This window comes from Desmodus rotundus, chromosome 9 (assembly GCF_022682495.2).
Source record: "Desmodus rotundus isolate HL8 chromosome 9, HLdesRot8A.1, whole genome shotgun sequence".
Taxonomy (NCBI): Eukaryota; Metazoa; Chordata; class Mammalia; order Chiroptera; family Phyllostomidae; genus Desmodus; species Desmodus rotundus.
In genome coordinates, this window is record NC_071395.1 from 49,004,179 (window position 1) to 49,028,894 (window position 24,716).

The window sequence follows — 24,716 nt, forward strand, 5'->3', positions numbered from 1 at the left end:
TTTTTTTTTTGACATTCCAATGAAAAGAATTGTTCCGGGGCTTTGGAGATCTCCTGTAGGGTTGGGAAACTGACCGTGGAGACCAGGGCCAGCAGTGGCGAGGGCAGGAGGAGGGGCGCCTTCACCTCTACCATGAGGCTCTATCACCCTGTGGCTCTGCACTTCCTGTGGTCTCTCCCCATTATGCAGTCCTGCCTCCAGCTAGGTCTCTGCAGAGCAGAACTTGAGGCAAGGCCTCCAGGCTGATATATTCGGGGCGGTGACCCCATGATGGACTGGATGAAAGGAGCCCATGTAGGGGCACCAGCAGGCAGCGATGGGCTCAGTGACTAGGGTCCCCTGGGAGATTGTGGGAATCCTGCCACTGGTGGTCTCTCTTGGGGCGTTTACTCTGCCCAGTCCCATCAGCCCCTGTACACGGGAAACCCTGAGGGAGGCAGGGGCTGCATTCCCGTGTCTAGCACAGGCCTGGGCCTGGCCAGAGGTTCCCAATGACAGTTCTAGGGGGGCACACAGCGTGGGGTTAGGGGATCAGGACAGTCCTGAACCCAAGCCAGATCTGTGGGGGCACATGCAGCCTCTTGGAGCCCAGATCCAGGCAGAGGGTCAGCTGGGGCAGCAGTGAGAGGCCCCCAGAGACACCCTGACCAGCTGCTGACGCACTGGCTCCGATGACTCAGGCCTGGTGACCATGGCTCGGGTGGCCGTCTGGAGACTTGGACTGGCCCAGGACTGCCGCCACCGCCTTCCTGGAGGCCCGTGGCCCCGCTGTGGTGGCCACCTCCTGTCTGACCATCCTTAGTCATTGGTCCCAGGCCCAGTACTCCTCCTCCTGACCACCTCCGCCCACCCATGCCTGCCTCTCTGTCCAGGGGGGGTGGAACTCTGGCCCCTACTAGCTTCCTCCCTCCCTCCCAGAGCTCCCCAGAGGCTGTGAGGTGTGTGAAGGGTAGTGCAGGGGCTATGGGGACAGTTGTCCCATCTGTGAGACTGGAGGAAGGAAACAGCCTATGGGGTGCTGGGAGTCTTGCCCAGCACAAGGAGGATGTGTACATAGGAAGGGTTGCTTCCCACTCACTTGTAGCTTGGCTTGGCCCACACCCTGTAGACAGCAGTCCAGTGGGCTTGGTTGGGGTTCCAGCCCAGGTGTCTTGACTCCTGCTTATGGACATTCTAACTTCCTCCGTGCTCAGCTGAGGGATATAGCCCATGTCGGAAGGCATCATAATTCTTTGTACGGCCTTGAAGGGCATTTAGTTTGTTTCCCATCATCAGCCCCCGGAAGTGATGTCTGGGGAATGTCCTCACTCATCTCTCTTACACATGTGCAAGATAAATCCCTGAGATAAATCCCAGCAGTAGCCTTGCTGATTCAAGGATGTGAGCCCTTAGAATTTTGCTAAGTCTGTTGCACTGCCTTCCTGGAGATTGTCCCACTTCACACTCACCCTGGGAACCGATATAAGCATCTGCTGCGAGATAACCTGATGACTCTGCCACCTGAGGGGTAAAGCTGATGCCTTGGTGAGCACACTTTCATATTTGGAAGAGGCCTACCCAGCTGTGCTTCCTTTCCTCTGAACTGTCAGCCTATATCATTTGTATATTTTTCTGGGAGGTTGCTAGCTTTGTATTGATTTCTTGGGGCTCTTTATATATGGAGGACCACGGTAAATATATGTTCAGGGACAGAGCAGCTCCATGATAAAGTTGCCCCTGGTATGATATCTTCTCGTGAAAAGTGAACATGCATGCCAGTCCCCTGGACTTAGAGGAAACGTAGGAAGTCCTTCCATCCTGCCCTGAAGTCTCCAAGGGACTCGTAAGAAAAATGAGACCATGTGAAAGCAAAATGGAAAAATGCACAGAATCTGTGAGGCAAGGTGTCCATGGAAAGGCCAGCCTGGCTCACTGGGCACCTACCATGTGCCAATGCTCTGTGGGTCGTTCCAGGCTTCAAGTTCCCAAGCGTGTGGCCCTATTCAGTGGCCCGTGTGTGGCTCTATAGGTAGTGGCAGGATACAGCCCCCCACTGGTCCTCACTACCTCCCCAGCTCAAAGGGAAGCTGGTGGAAGTAGGTGGTCTGTGGTCCATTATTTCCCAGGAGGTAGTGAGGGCAGAGAAGCCTCAGCACAGCCCTGTGACATCTGTGCTCCTGCCTGCTCCATTTGACAGCCAAGAAAATAAAGACCCAGAGGCCAGGGAACATGCCTGAGTCACACAGTTGGCTGATAGCAGGGCAGGGGGCGGGATCCTCCCTTTGCTTCTCACACCAGATGCCAGAGCCTGGCGAGGTGAGGTCCGTGGTACAGCCCGGGCAGGTTTCCTGAGGAGCAGGTCTCACTGATCTGCATCTCCCAACCTTTGGGTTCTGGCTCTACCCCCAGACACTCCGCTCAAGGCCAGGCTTTGGGTTTGGGCTCTAGGGAATCCTAGTGATGAAGGTGACTTACTGGGGCTTGGACCTGCTGAGTCCAAGTCTGTTCCAGGGAGGGAGGCTCCAAGGGGTCACACCAGCTGTTCTGACCCCAAGGTCGCTGTGCTGCACAGAGGTGGCTCCACTGCCCAGACTGGAGGAGCCAGAGGGGCCAGAGGGGCTGTGGAGGTGGGGGAAGGCATCTCAGTATGCCTTCACTGCAGGCATGGCCGCAGGCAAGGCTGCGAGGAAGCCCTCTGTGGAAGCAGGGAGCAAGGCCCAGCACCCAGCATGCAGCCAAGCCCTTTTCCCCCTAGGGAGAGGCCCCACGGGCATCACTGTTTAAGTGCAGGGGTAGCAGGGCTAGGAAGAAAAGCCAGGGCACCCCCACTTTCTGGCCTCTGCAGCTTTCTGCCCTGCACCTGTTCTCTCCCTGGGATGCCCACAGCTGCAATGTGAAACTGATTCTGGATGGTTTGACCTATTTGTTCTCCAGGGCCTAGGGTGTGCACCAGGTGAGGGCAAGGTCACTCCTTGTTCATGCTGTGTCCTTCCACCCACAGGTAAGGGTCTAGGGGCTGACAAAGCCGGTGAGGGGTAGGATGGACCTGAGCGCCTAATGGGTCCCTGGAGGCTTTTGTGGAGCATGGCCTTTGCTGAGGCGGCTCAGAGGCTCATCAGAGGGTATCAGCAAGGCCCCACTCCTGGAGGTGTCCTGGCAGTGGCCGTCTAATGGAGAGTAGCCCTGGCTGGGGGCAGAGGAGAAGTGGGGGGTGCTCTTTGAGGCACTTTGACTCTCGAGTGTCCACGAACCAATGACATTCTGTGCATACGTTCAGGACTTGGGTCCATTGTGGGGTCTTGGGAAACTGTCAGACCAGAGACTCAGCAGTCAGGGAGGATGGGCTGGACGCAGCAGCTCTGGCTGCTCTGTGCTGGGGAGAGGAGGAGACCTGTGAAGTGGGCATCCCCTCTACCTGGTGGGGAGAGGCAAGTGAGCCAAGCTGGAGACTCAGGGTGCCCCTGAGCCCCTGTTCTTCCTTTTCCGTGGCCTGTAGGAGGGCTGCACACCCAGCCTTCCAGGCACGCCCCGCCCCGCAGCATTGACAGCCCAGACAACGATGGCGCTGGACTCCAAACCCTGTGCGTTCCTGCTTCCCATGGTGGGAAACCTTTCCACCAAGCGCAAGCTGTGCTCCTCCTATCATACCCTGTGTCACCCAGCCACATCCCACATCTGTGGGACTCTGAGTACCTCGCAATCCCTCGGCCCCTGGTTGGCCCTCTCCCATTCCCAAGGCTCTCTCAAAGGACACTGAGGTATGAGGTTGGGGACCTCAAGTTGCCTGCAACTGCATGGGTCCAGTACCAACTCCATGCCCTGTGCTTGGCATCAGCCCTTTTACTCCCTATAGTGCTTTGGGAGCTGGTGGGCAGTGGGGCTGAGGGGCCTTCTTTTTCTTCCTGCTTGCTTGGGAAGACTGGTGCTCACCTTACTGGCCCTCATTTGTGGGCAGGTGTTGGTCCCAGGAGTGGGAAAGCAACTTCCAGGGGGCCTGAGGCTGGTGAGGGAGCAGAGTGCTGGGACAGTGGGGCAGCCATGGGCTAGGAAGTCCTGGGGGTTTCTTGAACCACTAGGGCCTGACTCTGGAGGTGATGACATTGTTTGCTCCTGTTGTGTCTGCAGGATGAAGTGATGTATTGGGTCCTCCAAACCATTTATTCACTGATGTATTCACTCTGCTAAAGTTTACTGAGATGAAGCAGCAAAGGGGACTTGGGGAGCGATGGAGGACCTCCTCATATTCTCTGAGGTGCTGGGGTCATGAAGGGTTTTATGCAGGACCTGAGAAGGCTCAGATGTCTTTTCATTCTAGTATTTTTTGGGGGACGAAATTCATATAATATAAAACCACCCTTTTAAAGTGAACAATTCAGTGGCATTTAGCACAATTACAGTGTTGCGCAACCATCTCCTCCATCTCGTTCCAGCATACTTCATCACCCTGAAGGGCACCCCATCCCTATTAGCAATCGCTCCCCATTTCCCTCCCCCATCCCCTGACAACTAATATGGTTTCTGTCTCTATGGATTTGCCCGTTCTGGACATTTTATATAAATGTGATCATACAGCACGTGGCCTTTTGTGTCTGGCTTCTTTCACTGAGCATCCACGTTCACCAATGTGGCTGTGTGAATCGGCTTTATTCCTTCTTAAAGCTGAGTAATATTCTATTGTGTACACATACCACATTTTGTTTACTCATCGGCTAATTGGCATTGGGGTTGTTTCCACCACTCCTTTTTAAAACCTAAAAACAAAATTCTAGCCCTGGCTGGTGTGGCTCAGTGGATTGAGTGCCGGCCTACAAACCAAAAGGTCGCCAGTTTGATTCCCAGTCAAAGCACACGCCTGGGTTGCAGGCCAGGTCCTCAGCTGGGGGCGTACGAGAGGCAACCAATAGATGTGTCTCTCACACATTGATGTTTCTCTCCCTCTCTTTCTCCCTCCCTTCCCCTAGCTCTAAAAGAAAATAAATAAAATCTTTTCAAAAATCTAAAACAATTTTTCTTTTCTCTCCTGATTCCTCATTTGGAGGTACAGGAATCTCTGCTTCCCTTGTCCCCACCCCCTCAGCAAGCTGCCTCCTTTGGTAAACCTGTCTTCTTACAGAGATGTTCTTGGTTTTGTGGCTTCCCCACAGTTTGCTCTGTTTCCCCCACATTGGCCAGGAGGTGACAAGAAGATCCCATGCAGCCTGCTGCTTCCCGGGATGCATTCAGATTCTGCTGTATCCTCTTAACAGCTCTGGGGCTATGGGCAAGCTGCTCAGCCTATTCCTGCCCTTGGAAGACGGGACCAATGGACCTTTCCCCTCCACTAGGCAGCCACAGAGCATAGCCCAAAGCCAAACTCTTCTGAAAACTGCCCTGTGACTTTGTGGTCCAGGGTGCTGGGAACTAGAAGTGTGCTGGCAGGTGTCAGAGTGACTGGGCCTTCCTGGAGGTGGCACACTCTCCTCCACAGTGAGAAGCACCCCTGTCCCTAGAGCCCAGTGCTCCTGGGAAGCTGCAGGTCTAGTTGCTCCTCCACACTCACACTGGGACTCTGTGCCAGCACCTTAATCCCACCCAGCCTCTGTAGAAGAGAAATGGGTTTACCCGTGGGGCTTGCTGGGGCATAGGGGACATGGGTGATGTGGAGAGTGCAGCACTCAAGAGACACATCTAGAATGAAAAAATAATGAGATAGAGTTTTTTAAGGGAGAGGGTTGGAAGCAACATACATGTCCATAGATAGTTGAAGGGATAAAGAAATTGTGTACTCACACTTACACAGTAGAATATTATTCAGCCATAAAAAGGAGCGAAGCACTGATAAACACTACAATGTAGATGAACCTTGAAAACATGATACCGAGTGAGAAAAGCCATAAGAAGCCACTTGTCGTCTGATTCCATTTATATGAAATGTCCAGAAAGGCAAATCCGTAGAGCCAGAAAGTGGACTAACGGTTGCCAGAGAATGGGACGGGGGACGGGGGGATGGGGGGGCATGGGGAGTGACTGCTGATCTAGGTGGGGTTTCTCTCTGGGGTGGTGGAAATGGGCTGGAATTAGACCGAGGTAGGGTTTGCACAACATTGTGAATGTGCTCAATGCCACTGAGTTGTACATGTTAACTAGTGAACTTTATGTTCTGTGAATCCCACCTCAATTTTTTTAAAAAGGGACATGTGGTCTCCTCAGGTCCTATGTGAAATCCTGCCATTATCACAGGCAGCAAATGACATCCACTGCCAAGGCTAGTCAGTGGGCAGGTGGCGGAGACGGGGAGACCCAGGTTTTGTTTCTCCTTCCCTGGGGCTGGTTCTGGTGATTTCGCCTGTGCCTGCGGCAGCTTCAGAGTCTGGGCGAGCTGCCCAGGGTCCCTGGGCTAAGACCAGCCTGCCCCGAGACCTCTGAGCCTCGAACTCCACCCTGCTCTCCCACAGCATGCCCGATAAGAATGGAGCCCTCAAGTGCACCTTCTCAGCGCCCGGCCATAGCACCAGCCTCCTACAGGGCCTGGCCACGCTTCGCTCACAGGGCCAGCTCCTGGACGTCGTGCTGACAGTCAACAGAGAGACCTTCCATGCGCACAAGGTGGTCCTGGCTGCCTGCAGTGACTACTTCAGGTTAGCACAGGCTCAGGGTGTGGGCTGGAGAATGCAGGCCCTTCTGAGAGGGGTGAGTTCAGCACCATCCAGGGAGGGATGGCTATGAGGGAAGGTGGCTGGTGTTGGCCCAATGGCCAGTAGACCTACTGCTTTTCCCAGATTTGCAACTTACTTAAAACTTTTTGGGGACATTGCACAAGCAAGAACGTACGTGGGGGACAGAGGTGGCCCATGGGCACCCAATCAGCAGTTTCCGCCCTGAGGGATGGCAGAGCTTGGCCACATTTCCACTCTGTCTTTATTTGACACCTGTGTGTGCCAGGTGCTGTGCTGGCCTCGGATCCAGCAGGGAGAAGACTGGCACAAGTCCCTGCCCTAGTGATACCTGTTCTCAGGATGAAGGAAAGGAGGGACTCCCCGACAGTGGCCCCAGAGTGTGCCAGGTTCTGTTCTAGTCCCCATGTGACAGGCAAGGCCTTGCCGGGTGCATGCATCAGTCTGCTGTGAAGGCCTTTTCCTGTGAGTGCCCTTCTGGGGGTGGTTCTCTGGCCCTGCTTTGCCGGTGATGGCCACGACATCCCTGCCACCATCTCACAGAGACCCACCCCTGGTGCGCACCACAGGCTGCATCTCCCCTGCCCAGTTGCCCTCCGACTGCCCGCCCTGTGGGCTCAATGAGGCCCTTCTGGGGAGCTAGAGAAGCCAAGCCATCTGGGGCGCCGCTTCTATTTTTATTCTGGATTTGGGGACGGGCGAGCCGCCCCAGCCAGAAATGCCCTTTAAAGGCTCCTTTGCGCTGGTACTGCAGCTGGCGAGGCCTTAAAAGGCAAAGCTCCCTCTCGTCGCCATGACTGCTTCTGCCTTCGACAGGCTGATGGGACTCACAGGGACAAGAAGGGGCAGGGCCCTGGGGCTGGCAAAGCACTGCTCTTAGAAGGGCTGTGTCACTGACCCGTGGAGTGCTGGGCAGTTGTTAGTTGGTGGTCCCAAAGCAGCACCTGAGCCTGGCCCATACTAGGGGTGACTGGGTGACGCGTATCTGTTAGGTAAATGGCCAGGGGAAGTTCCCTCCCCTCAGTCAGCTGTTGCGATGTACGCTGATGGCCGTCAAGAGTTATGAAGAAAGGCCAGTTTGTCTGTGAAAGGAACTTCCCTGCACCATCTTCTAGAACCTACTATGAACTCCTAGCAGGCACTGGGATTCTCACCCTTCTTCCTGGTGGAGGCCCCCCCAACAAAGGCTGTGGGGGGCTGTGACCCAGGTTCTGTGTCCCAGAGCAGGACAGCACAGCCGATAGACCTGAGGTCACTCACTAGGGGATCTCACAGTGGTCTGGGATTCCTGTGGGCCATTCTCAGGGGCTTCCCTGACTACCTGGGCCTTTCTCTGGACACATCAATGACTCCAGTGGGGTCCTTTAATAGGTGCTCCAACCTGGGACCTTTACTCCCTTCCTATTCCTATGTGGTAGTGGCTGAGACTCAGGCAGGGGGAGGTGGAGCCACCTATTCAGGTGAGTGTGCTGGGGAGGGAGTGGACTCTATGAACTATGGTGTGCATTCCCCTGATGTCCCCCCGTTGTATTTCCTGACCTCCTTGAGGGACTTGTCCTCATGGCTGGGTACTAAGGTGGAGTTGGGGACTTCTTCCTAGAGCCAAAGCTAAGGTTTGGCCTCCTCCTGCACAGTCACACCTACACTGCCATGAGCGGGGGGCGGAGGGGGACCTGGCCTCTACTCTCCAAATCAGCCTGCCGCAATGCTGCACACATCTGGGTAGGGCTGGGCAGTGTCCCACGAGAGGGGCAGAGTACAGAGTTTCTATCGTGACTTGAAGGTGGATTAAACCTTTTTTTTTTCTTTTTGCGTGTCTTTAATGCACACCTGGCCTGCTTTCCCCTGGTGGGCCAAGCCTGTGTCTCAGCACCAGGCCATCCCAGTGACCACAATGTCCCTCTGTGCCCTGAACCCACATGCTGTGTTTCCGACCCTCAGGGCCATGTTCACAGGTGGCATGAGGGAGGCAAGCCAGGACATCATTGAGCTGAAGGGCTTGTCAGCACGTGGCCTGCGGCACATCATTGACTTTGCCTACAGCGCCGAGGTGACACTGGACCTGGACTGTGTGCAGGATGTGCTGGGTGCGGCTGTGTTCCTGCAGATGCTGCCAGTGGTGGAGCTGTGCGAGGAGTTCCTCAAGGCTGCCATGAGTGTGGAGACCTGCCTGCACATCGGCCACATGGCCACCACCTTCAGCCTGGCCTCACTCAAAGAGTCTGTGGATGCCTTCACCTTCCAGCACTTCCTGCAGATTGCTGCCGAGGAGGACTTCCTGCAGCTGCCACTGGAGCGCCTTGTCTTCTTCCTGCAGAGCAACCGGCTGCAGAGCTGTGCTGAGATTGACCTGTTCCGCGCTGCTGTCCGATGGCTGCAGCATGATCCTGCCCGGAGGCCACGCGCCAGCCACGTGCTCTGCCATATCCGTTTCCCACTCATGCACTCGTCTGACCTGGTGGACAGTGTGCAGACGCTGGACCTCATGGTGGAGGATGTGCTGTGCCGTCAGTACCTGCTAGAGGCCTTCAACTACCAGGTGCTGCCCTTTCGGCAGCACGAGATGCAGTCCCCACGCACAGTTGTGCGCTCCGACGTGCCCTCTCTGGTGGCTTTTGGTGGCACACCCTACACTGACAGTGACCACGCTGTCAGCAGCAAAGTATACCAGCTGCCTGAGCCAGGAGCCCGCCACTTCTGCGAGCTTACAGAGATGGAGGTGGGCTGCAGTCACACGTGTGTGGCCGTGCTGGACAACTTTGTGTATGTGGCTGGGGGTCAGCACATGCAGTACCGCAGTGGTGAGGGTGCAGTGGATACCTGCTACCGCTATGACCCGTACCTGAACCAGTGGCTGCGTCTGCAAGCCATGCAGGAGAGCCGCATCCAGTTCCAGCTGAATGCATTGTGCGGCATGGTCTATGCCACGGGTGGCCGCAACCGAGCCGGCAGCCTGGCCTCAGTTGAAAGATACTGCCCGAGGCGCAATGAGTGGGGCTATGCCTGCTCACTGAAGCGCCGCACCTGGGGCCATGCAGGTGTCTCGGCTGGGGGACGCCTCTACATCTCAGGTGGCTATGGCATCTCAGTAGAGGACAAGAAGGCGCTGCACTGCTATGATCCTGCAGCCGACCAGTGGGAGTTCAAGGCACCCATGAGTGAGCCCCGAGTGCTGCACGCTATGGTGGGTGCTGGTGGCCGCATCTATGCCCTGGGTGGCCGCATGGACCACGTGGACCGCTGCTTTGATGTGCTGGCTGTGGAGTACTATGTGCCCGAGACTGACCAGTGGACCAGCGTGAGCCCCATGAGGGCTGGTCAGTCAGAGGCTGGCTGCTGCCTATTGGACAGGAAAATCTACGTTGTTGGGGGCTATAATTGGCGCCTCAACAATGTGACAGGCATTGTGCAGGTGTATAACACCGAGACGGACGAGTGGGAACGTGACCTGCACTTTCCTGAGTCCTTTGCAGGCATCGCCTGTGCCTCAGTCCTGCTGCCTCGTGCTGGGAGCAGGAGGTAGCTCCCAGGATGCCCCCTCCTGCCATGACCTGGCTGCATGCTGTTCTTGCCAGGGGCTTGGTGAGCACATGTCCTATGGAGAACCTCATCACCCCGCCCCCAACCCTTTGACCCCCGCACCCCTGGCTGGCCCTCTGTGTTGATAAGCCTCCTTCCTAGGGTCCTTTCTTCCCGAAGCAGATCTTGGCTCTGTGCCTGCCCAGGGAGCCTGCCAGTGAGGAGGCCGACATGTTATGGCAGAAAACTTGAGCCTGAGGCAATTTTCTTATCTGCACAGGGTCCTCACTCAGGGGTGGGAATTGGGAATCAGGAGTGTTGCTGTGCCCCGCTTCTCTCCCATCCCTCAGCCTGGCAGTCTCAGACATTCAGATGAGGGCTCATTAGTGTCATTCCAAATTCATGGTATGCCACTCTCTTCCTCCCAAGTTTCTTGCACTTGTGTGTTTTAAAATAACTGCACCCCACATCTCTGTCATTTGGACCCCTTGGAGCAGGAGGGGCCTGGAAGCACCCAGTTCGAAGTGACAACCAAGGGTAGTTCTGTCTCCCAAATGAGCCCAAGGTGTTGAGTGGGAGGGAGGCCACAGAGGAGGGTTCGGCAATTACCCCTACTCCTGTCCTTGGTCTGAGACCCTCAGGGTGTTTGTTCATTCACTTTCAGAAGGAAAAACCACAGCCAGCTCCCGGAGATGGTTTTTATAGGTTCAGGCCTCCCACTGGGTACTGGGCCATGTGGAGGGCCCTAAGGAGAATTGGGACAATGTCCCTGTCCCACAGATGAAGGAGGATGCTGTTTTAGAATCTCAGTACATCTGCATTCCACAGGTCTGTTCAAGGATTTTTATTTCATCCACTCTCCAGCCCTGTACTCCCCTGGTCCTGTGTTCAGGTCGAAGTGCCACCTGGCCCAAGGCTACCAGTGCAGGAAGTCAGGCAGATGGGAACCTTTCTTTTCAATGGCTTCACAGCATTTCTGGCTGCATCTGTTTTGGTCTCTAAACCTTTTTTTCTGTTGTTCCATTTTGCTGCTTTTTTTTTTTTAAAGAGGCCAGCACTGCTGTCTTATAAATGGGGTTTGTACCCTTGGGGCAACTTAAAGTGTCTCTCTGCTGCTAACAGACGATTGATGTCATGTCTCTGTGACCCACTCGCTGTGTAAAGAATTAACCCCATACCTTAGAAGACGTCGTCTCCTAATATTTTCCTTGTATTTAATAAAAATGTTATGGTGAAAAGATGGAGCAGGCCCAGCACTGAGCTTGTGGAGCCTGATAGGTCACAGATTCCTCCTGTCCTCTGGGCATTTGGGGGCCCCTCTCTTAGTTCACCCTTTCCCATCCTTGCAGAAGAGCTAGAAGGGGGGGCCAGTGTTTAGCTCAGGGATGTGAGTGAGGGCAGTGGGAAGTGGAGCCGGGACCACTAGTCGGCACTGGTAAGACAGATGGCAAACCCAGTGGCCCCCAGCGATTCTCTAGGCTGTTCCATGTGCCTGGTGGTTCAGCCCCCTGCCACCAGCCAATTCCCAGCCTTAGCAGGTTCTGTCTCCATATGCTCAGGCCTGGGGTGCAAGATCCTGTGGCTGTGGAGCCCCTCTGCCCAGAGACTGCAATGCAGAAAAGAAAGGGCAGGCCTAAACAAAGCATGAAGTCACTGACCAGTGTGGCTCAGTTGGTTGGATGTTGTCCCACAAAATGAAAGGTTGCTGATTCGATTCCCAGTCTGGGTACATGCCTGGCCTGTGGGTTCGGTCTCTGGTTGGGATGGGGCCTGTATGAGAAGCAACCGATTGATATTTCTCTCCCTCTCTTTCTTCCTCCCTTCCCTTCTCTCTATAAATAAATAAATAAATAAATAAAGAAAGAAAGAAAGAAAGAAAGCATGAAGTTATCACGCTTCCATAGGGCCTAAGAGCTCCATGGGTTGCCCCTGGTCCCTGCTTTTGTGGCAGCCTCACTGTGAACCAGGCTGCACATTAGTAGACAATGCCTGCTGTTCATGTATAGCCTTCTGAGAGGGGAGGCTTCTAGGTCACCCTCAAAAGATACCATAGGCCTGGTGCTCCTGTCCAGCAGCCATAGGGCCCCTGGGGTGAGGCTGAGTGGGGAGGCAGTGTTGAAATGGGAATTTGGTTGGGAATGAGGAAGGAGCCCACACTGCCAGGAGCATTGAAAGGAAAGCAGTGGCCCTTGGGGTCTTACCAGAACATCTCAGCGCCTTCTCACCGCCCTAACCTGAGCTCCCCCAAGAGACCCCTTTCCTGCTGGAGGCACAGCCTCTTCAGGGGGGCAGTGAGAAGCCTTCGCCAGCTGCAAGTTCCCCCAGATCAGCTCACACCTCAGAACATCTTGTCCCCAATGAGCTGGCAGGGGTGCCGGCACAGAGTGGAGGGGGCGCTGCTGTATCTAACTGGTTGATTGTGCGTAACCGTCTGGGCTGGTTCATGGAATGTTCTCGGGGGCCCCTTCTCCCTCCTTCTCCACCCACCCCCCTGGAAGAAAGGAAAATTATTTTTTGTATTGTAAACTTTAAACACGAAAAAGCTGTTTTTAATTTAGCAGAAACTGGCTTGAAACTTTACTTTGTGAACGTTTGTGTCCTTCAGAGAAAGGCAGAACATGTGTACAGATGCACACAGAGGCTTGCACATACATACACACATACTCACACTCAGGCATACCTGCACACATGTGCTTGCTCATCCACAGTTGAACAAATAGCTTGCACACACATCCCTGGCCCAGTCTGGCCGTTTCTGTGTGGCACCCTGAAGGGGTCTGCAGCTCATCACCTTATCACTTCCCTTCACCTTTCACCCAGGACAGCATCCACTGTGCATGGGGACCGAGCTTGAGGAAAGCCCATCTCCTTCCAGATGGCCTGCTTCCCCTCTGAGGCCCTGGACTCGGCTGCTGGAGCCTCCCTCTGCACCTGGGCCGGGGCTGTGGGAAAACACTGTCTCTGGGGACAGTGGGATGGAGGCTCGTGAGAGGGAGGCCAAGTGTGACTTCTGGGGCCTCGCAGCAAGTAAGGGCCAAAGGGGCCTTGGGGGAGCTGTGTGAGGTGGGAATCTGCCCTGGACCTGGCCAGTTTGGAAATCTGCCCCTGGCTTTGTGTCCTGGAATGCAGCTACAGCTCCTCTGTTCTCACGGGCCCTGGAGATTTCACTTCTCATGGTGGAGTCTCCGAGCACGGGTTTTATTAGGGGCACCTGGCCGTGTGTCCCAGGAGGCACTGCCAGGAATGTTTATTGCACAAATGAGAGGTTGGGTGGGAAGGTGGGAGCAGAACCTCATCCATTCTAGCATCTGTGGGTGCCATCTGCGGACCCCCAGGGGCAGGTGGTCCATGAGTCCATGCTCCTCCACAGCCAGACCCTAGCCCAATTCTTGTGGCTGACTCTGCTGTGGTCAGCCTGGCAGCCATTTCTCCTCCCTCACCCACAGAGCCCTGATTTGGGGCCAGCAGCAGTATGCCTAGCTTCGGGTGGGGGTTAATTTAGGATTTGGCTCAGATTTTCTTGGTAATGCCTTTTGCAGGGGTTGTTTTCAATCTGGGCGAACTTCCCAGCTCTGGGCAGTAAGCTTTAAGGGAAGGTCTGGGGTGGGAGTTTCTGGTCACGGGAGAAGCTTTATTGCCCCCTTCCATCCCTTAATGCTTCCTGTGAGGACATAGGATGCCAGGAGCTTTTGCAGCCATCTTGTGGCCATGAGGAGCATTAAGAGAGGCACAGGGATGCCGCCTCCCAGAACCCTGAAATCATGAGGCCACCAGTCCCACCCTGGAAACTCTGACCTCCAGACTCCTTTTTATGAGAAATCACAATGTGTGTGGTGCTTAATATACTTAGTATCTTAAGATACTAGTGGTCAGCTATTCTGATATTTGCAACCCAGACACTTACAAAATTATAATATAAAAGTAACAGATGCTGGGGTTTCCCAATCTTACCGTAAGTCAGGGTTTTTGTTTTGTTTTGGTTTGGTTTTTCCAAATAACAGAAACTGATCTGTCTGACTTCATTAGCAAAAACATGCATTGGAGGGCTGCTGGGTTGCTCATAGAAGTGGCAGGAAGGTAGGAAAACCGGGCTCAGAAAGTAGTAAGAATCAAGGTGGCTGGGCACCTGGGGTGATCAGCTGAAGTCAGATCAGGCGACTGATTGGTGAGGATGCTTGTGCCACCACCGCAGAATCCAGATGTCTCAACTGGCAATGCCATCTGTCCTTGGCACTCAGCCATAGCCGCCCCTGGAAACTGGATGTTCCTGCCCTGATTGTGTTTCTTTGTATCACTTGCTCCTGAGTGGAAACATCCTATTGGCCTACCCCATGTCCTGTGCCAACCTAGCTGCCCAGGTCCCTGGAAAAGTGAGTACATGAGTGTGCTAGTCACCTGCTGCCACCTTGTAACAAACAACCCAAGTCTCAATGGCATACAGAAATAAATTGGGTGTTTTTCATGTATTCGTGACTCAGTGTGGATGCCTATTCTATGCTGCCCTCAGCTGGGTAGCTCTCTTCCAGGTGCAAGGCTGGGGAGTAGCAGGGTAGGGTGAGGTGAGGGGGTGCTCAGTTCTACCTGCCTTCATCCTCGGACCAGCAGTCAGCCAAAATAATGTTCTTCCACAATGGGGCCAGAGGACAAGTGGAGTCACGTGAGGCCTCCTGAGGGCCCGGTTCTGAACTTGTATGCTGACGCTTCTGCCCATGTGCCATTGGCCAAAGCAAATCACATGGCCAAGCCCAAAATCAGGGCTGGGAAATAATTCTCCTTCTTACAAAGGAAAGATGCACACTGGTGAGGTAACAGGTAGGAAACAGGAACAGATGGGGAACTGAGGCCCCCCGTTTGAACCATCACACTGTTGGCTCTGGGGCTTTTGTTAGTGGGGGGCTGACTTCCCATGGTGGGGACTCCCCAGGCTTGGATTGGGGGACTCAGATGCTGGGCCACCACAAAGAAAAGCCTGTTAGGCCACCAAAAAAAAAAAAAAAAAGTGAGTACCTCATGAAGTTTGGGAATCCTCTTTTGTCACATAGGTTGGGATTGTAAATGTCCTGGGCTTTTGGACAGTGGGCAGGGGGTCTGCGTGGGGGCATTCAGTTGCAACTCAGCCAAGTATGGGCATTGTGTTGTCATTGGATGTTCCCTCTGGCGGTTGCAATTGGAGGAACTGGACTGCTTGCCCTGCCCTGGTCCTGCCATCCCTAGAGCAGCAGTCCCCAACCCTTTTGGCACCAAGGACCATTTCATGGAAGATGGTTTTTCCATGGATGGGGTGGGGGTGATGGTTTGGGGATGATTCAGGCACATTACATTCAAGCTCACTTCCTGCTGTGTGGCCCGGTTCCTAACAGGCCTGGACAGCAACTGGTCCCTGGCCCAGAGGTTGGGGACCCCTGCCCTAGAACCATCCCCCAAGTCCCTGCCTCCCTCAGCTACCAGCCTCTTGGTACTCTCCTTGGCAGTCCTGCCTATGTCACCCTCTACCCCACACTCAGCCCTGCATGGGGGGCCCAGGTACACACGTCCTCACCTAACCCCTCCCTGTTCAGTTGTAAGGAGTAAGCGCTGTCTCTGGCATTTCTGGCCTCTGTTGACTGGTTCCCCTTTTCGCATCATAATCAAACTTGGCTCTGGCTTTGCTTTCAGAACTCTGTCTGATGAAGGCCTGGTTTGGAAATCAAAGACAGGCCCTAGATGGTTTATTCTTTGCCTTCTCAGTCTGATGGCCCAAATTTATCTTCATGCAATGGGGGTACCCCAGATCAACTAAGATTCCTTTTAAGGCTGTGCAGAAAAGCAAGGCATGAAAACTCATCCCAAGCTAGTGTTTGCTTCCCCTAACCGTTATTGAGTGCTGGCAAGGAAGCAGGCGCTAAGCTAAGTGCTTTACTAGCATTATCCACTTAATCTTCCCAAGAATCTGCCATGAGGATCACCACTGTTCCCATTTAACATGGGAGGACAGCAAGGTTCAGAGAGGTGAAGTCACTTTCCTGTTGTCACACAGCTGGATAATCAGCAGGGGCTGGGCCAGGTAGAACGCTCAACAGTTTAGGTTTTTATTTAGCTTGTATTTAGAGGCTTTATGTTGAGTAGTGTTAGGGTCTGGATGCAGGAGAAAGGGCATTCTAGACAGAAAGCCTGAGCAAAGGCCCTGAGGCAGGACGCAGCAAGGCTGGAGTGGAGGACATGAGAAAGGGAAGGGTAGAAGATGATGCTGGGGAAACTGGTGAAACAAATGGAGCCAGGCAGATCTATGGAGAGTAGATGAGAGAAAACTAAATCCTGGAGGCAGCAGGAAATGGCTTACAAGGACTCACCTCTTGGTTTACACTTGAATGTGCTCTGTAGGTAAAGCAGAGCTATTCAACAATTGGACACTCCCAGCCTCTTCGGATCAGGACTGGCTGGAGAAGGACCCAGGTATGGGTGAGCCTAGGGTAAGGATCACAGTTCTCCCTAGGGGTCAGTGTGGGTTTTCTGGAGGAGGGATGAATAGGAGTTTCCCAGGCAGAAAATGATTCATTTAACAGACACTTCCTAATTGCCTGTCTGTGCCTAGTCTTGTGTGAGCTCTGAGGACCCAGGAAAACAGAATGAACAAATATAATATGAGGCCTAAGGTGCTCGGAATCTTTAACGGATAGAGAATAAGCCTTAAAAGTAGGGAACTGGGCATGTCTGTGTCCTTTCTGCATCACTTAGGGAACTCTAGCCCTGCAGTGTTTGGGAAGGGTGAGTACACTTTCAGTTTTTGATCTCAGCTCAGGGGAGCAGATAGAACCCTGGAAACTGCTGCCTTCAAAGAGTGGGATGCTCCCTGGTCATGGGACACACACAGTGGCACACTTCAGATAGGGCCCTCAGGGAAGGCCTCTCAGAGGAGGGGCCTGAAAGATGAGAAGGTGCCAGCCATGAAAGGATCTGGGGGAAGAGCGGTCCGTGAAGAATCAGCAGTATGTGCAAAGATCTGGAGGTAGAAGAGTAAGTAAGCAGGAGTGGCTGCTCTGAGGGGCCAGGGAGAGGGGCAAGAACCTTGTGGGCAACTAGGAGGAGGGCAGATTTTTTCCTAAGTGCAATGGGCATCATGAGATCCACCCCAGTTTACAAAGACCACAGGCTGCTCCGAGAAGCCCCACCCAGGCCATACTGGGTGGCAGCAGCTTTCTTAGATAAACTCAGAAAGTGAAAATGTCAGGGCTGGGTTCCTCCTGAGTCACCAGATGCCTCAGGCTTGCCCTCCTCAGTGGAGCAGGAGGATGGCTTGGGTCAAGGTCCAGCCATTGTGCAATGAGTAGGACTGATGGCTTCCTCTGACTCATCATTAGGATTTAGGATGGATTTTGTCACTGCTGGGGTGAGGGATGAATGAGGGTGAATAGAGGCAGAACTGGTGTCTTACCTCTGCTCTGGGGGCATGGCCTTATTTTGTGGCCTTATCACCCTGACACCCCCCAAATCTTGTCTCCACTTTGTATTCCCCAGAAACCAGCTTCGTGCAGGTGTTTGGAAGTGATCAAGGTAACCAGTGTTTTTTGAGTACTTATGAGCCAGGCACTCACCTCGTGTTAATCTCATTTAAACCTTACAAAACCCGGTACAGAGAAGAAAGCTGAGATCTGTTTTCAGACCCGAGTTCTGGTACTGGGTCTGGCACTTAACTTACTACGGCAGTTGACATCTGTGTGCTCTGTCTCTATTTCTCCACTCTGTAGGATGCCCAGCCCTGCACTTGACTCCCAGAAGCTGCAGTCTGAGTTAATGCCAGGGACAGAAAAGGGACTTCAAATCAACTTCAGCAAAAAAGAGAATAAATATTGGCTGACATAACCGAAAAGGCAGGGCTGTCTGTCTTTGGGCATGGCTGGATCCAGGAGCCCCAATAGCATCTCTCTCTCTCCCTTTGCCTCTGTTTTCCTCTGTTCACTCTTTTGACCTATCTCTCTTTAGGTAGTGACCTCTGACACTGGGGGCTTGTGTTATCCTTAAAATCAGCCACCCAAGCAAAGAGGGTGCTTCTCTTTCCAACATACTGCTGGTTCTTCCTAGACCACTCTTCCCCCAGATCCTTTCATGGCTGGCACCTTCTCATCTTTCAGGCCCCTCCTCTGAGAGGCCTTCCCTGAGGGCCCTATCTGAAGTGTGCCACTGTGTGTGTCCCATGACCAGGGAACATCCCACTTTCTGAAGGCAGCAGTTTCCAGGGTTCTGTATGCTCCCCTGAGCTGAGATTAAAAATTGAAAGCGTATTCAAGCAAAAATTCCAGAATTGCATTTTATTGGGCAAATTGGGTCACATGCCTTCCCTGAACCAATGGTGATGGTCACAGCAATGGGCTCTGCTGATTGTCCAAGGCTTCTGACTCGAGAAGAGGTGTTTGTAGGGTGAGACCAGGTCCATCCACATTTCTTGGATTGAAAGTCAGAATGAGTGTTCCCTGTCGGGCAATTGCTTGTTGCCACCCAAAAGGGGGGCAGGTGCTTGTTAGGCAAAAACGCTAGAGTCCATGAAAGTTCCCCAAACCATATGAACAAAAAGAATAAATGCAGCAGTGGCAGTGCCCAGGACACTCCAACTTAAAATCTATGTAGGTATATACATTTAATCTGAAAATTTCATTAAACAGTTGGAAAGTGGGAGTAAAAGTCTATTATTTGGAAAAAGATGTTGTCTCCTTATGATCTCCACTGGTGTTCCCCCCCAGCCATCCCTCGCCCTAGTAAAACACGTATTTTTTGTGCGATTACAACTGCCTCACACTGCCCTGGCTGCTCCTCCTAGCTTCTCCCTGTCCATGCCCCAGAATCCCTAGGGTATCCTGAATAAAAACCTTTGATATTGATGGTTGGGGTCCCTTTGCTTAGGGAGGAACTGCTGGGTATCAGACAGAACCCCTTTTGCTTCCCTGGGTCATCCCTTTGTCATCTGGGAGACTCTACTGTCCCATTCACTGCTGGGTCTGACTGGGATTTCTGGACCTTTCCTTTAGCATCCCATGGCAAAAATTAGGATCCTTGAGCAAGGCTGGGCTGGAGAAATTCAGAGAGAGGCGACTGAAGCTCTAGTTCTGCTCCTTTGGGCTTGAGGATCCAGAGAATAAGAACTGGTACAATGTGAGGTGGTAGGGAAAGAAAGGTATTAAGGATGCCCAGGTTTTTGGACTGGGGCTGCTCAGGAGTCAGGCCTCAGTTCAAATGCTCCCCCTTCCCTGATGGTGCTGATGGTGGGAACCTTCCTCCCTAACATCACCACTCTCCTGCCAGCCCATCACTGAATTCTTTTCAAAATTAAAAAAAAAATTCCAATTTCAGCGGACATACAATATCATACTATTTTCAGGTGTACAACATAGTGATTAGACATTTATATACCTTATTAAGTGTTCATCCTGATAAGTCCTGTACCCATCTGACACCACACAGGCATTACGATATTACGGACTATATTCCCTATGCTGTACTTTTACATCCCCCTATTTTTATAACTGGCAATTTGTACTTAATTACTTTCACCTTTTCCATCCCCCGCCCCCCACCCGCCCAACCCTCCTCCCATCACTGAATTATTTTCTCCGTCACATTTATCTCCATCTGAAACGTTCTTGGGTTATCAGTTCATGGATTATGCCTGACCCCTCCCCCACTGTGCACCCCGTGAAGGCAGGGACCACGTTTGCCTGGCATATTGGCTCTCAATAAATAGTCGTTCAGTCAGTGAATGTGGGGATGAGCAACGTCCTGGACTAATCACAAAGCTGAACTGGCCTGAGCCAAGGCTCAGACTCAGGCTGCTCCCTGTCCTTGGAGGATCTGGCCCCATCCCTGTAAATTGAAGGGGTTTGAGTGTGCCTGGCTCCCTCCTGGAAGATACAGCGCCGGGCCTGTGCTCAGAACCTGCCCAACAGCCAGCGGCCGCTGTCCAGCGGGCCAGGAGGAAGCACACTGCGTCTGCGCCAAAATTTCCATTTGCTTCCCCCGCGGACCCGACAACGCTGGCGGGGAACGCGCATGCGCTGTCACCCCCGCGCTGTGCGCCTCTCCTGTGCGCCTGCGTCGCTCTCCGACTGCCGCCGCGCCTGCGCACCGCCCGCCGCCCGCGGGCCTGGCTGGCGCCTGCGTGGTGGCACTGGCAAGTGGGGGGGTGAGGAGGTGGAGGAGGAGGAGGAGGAGGAGGAGGAGGCGGCGGCGAGAAGATGGCGACTTCGAACAATCCGCGGAAATTTAGCGAGAAGATCGCGCTGCACAACCAGAAGCAAGCAGAGGAGACGGCGGCTTTCGAGGAGGTCATGAAGGACCTGAGCCTGACGCGGGCCGCGCGGGTGAGGGGGCTGCCGCGCCCACCCCTCAGGGCCAAGAGGGAGGAGGAGAAGGCGCGTGTCCAGCGCGTGCACGGGGCCGGGGCGCGCGGCGGGGGCGGGGCGCGCGGCGGGGCGGGGCTTGGCCGGGCCAGAGGGGACAGGTGTCCCCACTCTCTGGGCATCGTGGGAGGAATTGGTGCCCCACATCATCGGTACCTGATGGCGGACAGATGTCTTCACTTCATTACTACCTGGAGGGCCAGGGGCCTCCGTGCCATTAGTACATCATTGTTACCTAATGGGGGACAGTTATGCCAACATCATTGCTACCTTATGAAGACAGGTGCCCCCTCATCATTGCTACCCGGACCGGGACGGGGGAAGGACAGGTGCCCTCACATCATTGTTACCTGGAGGGTCAGGGACCTCTATATAATTACGACCTGGAGGTAGCAGGTGCCACTACATTGTAACCTGACAGTGACAGGTGTTTTCACATCATCGTTACCTGAGGGGGACAGGTGGCCCCATGTTACTGTTACCTACGGGAGACAGGATGACACTGAGGTGTATGAACTGGGTGTTGCTTGAAAGCATCACTGGTACCTGGGGATAAGTGATAGGTGCTCCCACATCATTGCTACCTGAGGGGACAAGTGACCCCACATGTTGCTACCTGAAGGGACAGGTGTCTACATCATTGGTGTCTGTGCCTCATTTTCTGGGTGTCGGCAGAAGGATATGTGCCCCCACCTGCAGACCTGACGTGGAATAGACCTTTTGGAAACCTGAGGGCAAGGTCAGATGCCCTCCCCAGTGGGGCCCTGAGGGGGTCAAGAAGGCAGATGTGCTCAGTCCTGGACCTTCGAGTGGAGACAGCTGCCTCTTCCTTATGCAGCATATATGGTGGGGACCAGGTGATGTTCCTTCCACTGGGACAAAGGAACAGGGTGGAGGGACAGGTTTCCTCAGGTGGTTGGCTGGGTCTGGTGTGCAGAGGCAGGCCTGGTTACCTGCTGACCTCACCTGGGAAGCCGCTGGGGCTCTGGAGCATGCACTGGGTTAGGGCTGTGTTGGTGGCCTGGTTTTTTTCCTGGGCCTGGCTCTCAGGCTCTGTGATCACGGTAAAGTACTGAGCTCCTCGGGCCTTGTCTTTCGGTGTGAAGTGTGTCTAGCAAACCCTTCCTTGTCGACCAGAGGGCAAGCATGCTTTGCACAGGTGTCAGTAATGTCCTCTGTGTTCTGCAGAGCGGTGGGACCCCCACCCTGCACCTTAGGGCCTCAGAGAGGGTTTGACATCCACATTGCTGCTCTCTGGACTTGGCTACTGATTTGACCATGCCAAGCAGACCTACCTCTGTGACTTCAGCTTCAGTGTGACTTTTCAGGTGGAATTTTCAGGTCATGTTATTTTTTAATTAGTTGCCTGTTTTTCCACGAGATCATGACATTATAGACTAGAATGTGTGTCTTCATTTCTGTTCATTTATTTGGCACATATTGGTTGGGTGCTCACTGTCGATCAGGTGCTGCCTGTCCCTGCTCCAGCAGCTCATGTTCTTGCTCAGGAAATAGAGGAAGAGATGGTTGGTGAATGAATGAATGAATGAATGAATGAAAGTGAGCAACTGGAGTGACACCATAAGTCAGGGCTTCGGAGGGCAGGAGTGTCTGTGTCATCTTGTCTGTAGCACGTACTGTGTGCCAGCACACAATTTGTGTCAAATGTATGTAGTATGACAGGAAGAAGGGGGTTTTGTGAAGTTCATGGCTGTCTTCGTGATTGGAGATCCTGTTTCTGCCTTGGGGTTGAGCATGTATTATTGTTGTTGAAAAGGTTTCTTTAACAGCCTGTTTGTACACTTGAACGCTTGCTTAAAGTTTACAATTCAGTGGTTTTTAGTGTATTTACAGAGTTGTACAACCATCACCACTGTCTAAAAACAAAACATTTGCATCTTCCCCCAAAGGAAACCTGGTACTAATGAGCAGTCAGTCCCCGTTCCACCCTCCCCCAGCTCCTGGCAGCCACCTATCTGCTTTCTGTCTCTGTGGATTTACCTAATATGTGGGATCATACACTATGTGACATGCTGGGATTGCCTTCTTTCACTCAGCATGATGTTTTCAAGGTTCATCCATGTTGAAGCATGAATCAGAAGACTGTATTCTTTTTATGGCTGAATAATATTCCATTGTACGATGGACCACATTTTGTTTATCTGTTCATCCGTTAATAGATTCAGAAAAGATTTTTAAGATACAGAGACAGCAGTACTCTCAGCCCTGGTAACCATTTCCCATCTCCTCCCTCCCTCTCTCTGTTGCCTTCCTTTACTTCAGGATTTGGGAAGGTGGGCTGGGCATGGTCTCCGGGCAGAGATGAGCCTATACTGGATTTTAGAGGCAGAGCAGCGTTCTCTCCTGGGGGCAGTTCTGCCCCTTAAGGGGCATATGGCAATGACTGGAGACATTTTTGGTTTGGGTTATCATGACTGGGGGTGGGAGTGCCACTGGCACCTAGTGGGTAGAGAACAGGGGTGCTGTTCACCACCCTGTGGATGGACCTTACCACAGAGAGTGAGTGATCTGGCCTTAGTGTCAGCAGTGCAGAGGACCAGATACCTTCAGTTTGGAGGGAACTGTGTGGGCAGGGGTGCAGCCCTCGTGCCTGGGCAGATAGAGTTGAAAGCTCTGCCCCTACTTTCATGGCTGCGCCACCTGGGCAGGCTGATGACTTTTCTCTTACCTGGGACCAGGAGGGACAGCCGTGTCCCCAATCTCTTTGGCCATTGCCTGTGACAGGTGGCATATCTGTAATGCCTGGTGCAGGTGAGCGAACCCATTTAATGCGGGCTCCCCTTCTGCCCTCGCGCTGTGGTTGCAGCCTTCCCTCACTGCCTCCCTCTGCAGTATACTCTAGGGTTTCGCCTGCACATCCTAAACAGATGGGGCATGGCCCTGTGGTAGCTGCTCTCTCCCCTGAATTCTGCAGGACAGCTTGCCCACTGCCGGAGTGAGCAGGACCACTCGTGTTTCCATGTATCTGCTTACGGGCCTCAGTGGTGATGGACAGGCCCGCAGTGCTTTCCCCTGTGAAAGGCCGTTCAGCATGATGAGTGAATCAACTCTGCCACCTTCCTGAGAAGCAGGGACATGAGGGCCGGTTTGGGTGAAGGGACAGGGTGTGATGTCACGGAGACTGCTTTCATGTTGAGGGTGTACGAGTGTTTCTTTACCATTCTCAGACTTGGGTAGTGTGATATGCAGGAAGGGGCTGTGGCGCTCTGCTGTGTGACTTGGAGCAGGTTTTTTAACTCCTCGAGCTCTGACCTATAAAGTTGAGGTAACTTGTTCATTCCACATAATAACATTTAAAAAAAAGATTTTATTTATTTACTGTCAGAGAGAGAAGGGAGGGAGAAAGAGAGGGAAAGAAACATTAATTGCTTTCCTCTTGTTTGCCTCCAAATGAGAACCTGGCCTGCAACCCAGGCATGTGCCCTGACAGGGAATCAAACTGGCGACCTTTTGGTTTGCAGGCCAGTGCTCAACCCACTGAGCCACACCAGCAAGGGCTAATAACGTTTTTGATTGTCCGGCGTGTCCCAGGGATTATGTTGGGTGCAATCATGCAGCATACAGAGCATACAAGGGCTGTGCTTTGGAGAAGTTGGTGTGGTTTTAACAGGAGAGAATTGCTGCGAATGAATGAAACACAAGCTCTCAGAAGAGGCAGGGTGTTGTGGTCTGACTGGCTGGGGGAGCCAACACCTGCACAGCGAGACAGAGCCCCCCATTCCAGGCAAGAGTACCCCAAGGGATACAAGAGTATCCCTTGTCAAGCCAGGCAAGGCAAGAGTGTGGGGCAAGCAGATGCAGAGCCCTGCTTGTGGGGTGGGGAGGGTGTGGCAAAGTTGAGAGCAGGTCAGAGGCCAGAGAGGCTGGCTTGTGGAGAGAGGGTGGGAAAGGTGAAGCTGGAGTGGTTTTGGAAACCCTGGATTCCACGTGGGGGAGGGGTGTTTGTGATGGTGAGAAGCCTGAGTTGCTTCTTATTTTTGTAACAGCTGTATTGAGATATAATTCCCAATACATTCAACCCACCCATTTACAGTGTGCAGTGCTGTGGTGTTTTAGCACATTTACCATGCTGTGCAACCATTAGCCCTGTCTAGTTCCAGAACATTTCTGTCACCCCCAAAAGGAAACCACATCCCCATTAGCAGTCACTCCTCACTACCCCAGCCTCTGGCAAGCA

The 24,716-nt window shown here is 53.3% G+C and overlaps 2 protein-coding genes across 12 annotated transcripts in view; both read left to right on the top strand.

Moving 5' to 3' along the window:
• The window catches only part of KLHL26 (kelch like family member 26), a 32,125-nt gene extending 17,531 nt beyond the window's left edge, over nucleotides 1-14,594 (top strand). The window contains exons 2-4 of one of the 3 annotated variants that reach the window (XM_045195794.3): nucleotides 2,914-2,980; nucleotides 6,414-6,596; nucleotides 8,574-14,594. In XM_045195794.3, the coding sequence (XP_045051729.1) occupies nucleotides 2,958-2,980; nucleotides 6,414-6,596; nucleotides 8,574-10,155 (1,788 nt within the window). In that variant the 5' untranslated portion in view covers nucleotides 2,914-2,957 and the 3' untranslated portion in view covers nucleotides 10,156-14,594. The remainder of the gene's footprint in view (nucleotides 1-2,913; nucleotides 2,981-6,413; nucleotides 6,597-8,573) is intronic. The other 2 variants (XM_045195793.3, XM_045195795.3) reach the window with 2 other exon arrangements.
• Nucleotides 14,595-20,324: 5,730 nt separating this feature from the next.
• The window catches only part of CRTC1 (CREB regulated transcription coactivator 1), a 58,368-nt gene continuing 53,976 nt past the window's right edge, over nucleotides 20,325-24,716 (top strand). For all 9 annotated transcript variants that reach the window (XM_045195712.2, XM_024560932.3, XM_053910865.1 and 6 more), the window contains exon 1: nucleotides 20,325-20,479. In XM_045195712.2, coding sequence (XP_045051647.1) covers nucleotides 20,354-20,479 — 126 coding nt within the window. In that variant the 5' untranslated portion in view covers nucleotides 20,325-20,353. The remainder of the gene's footprint in view (nucleotides 20,480-24,716) is intronic.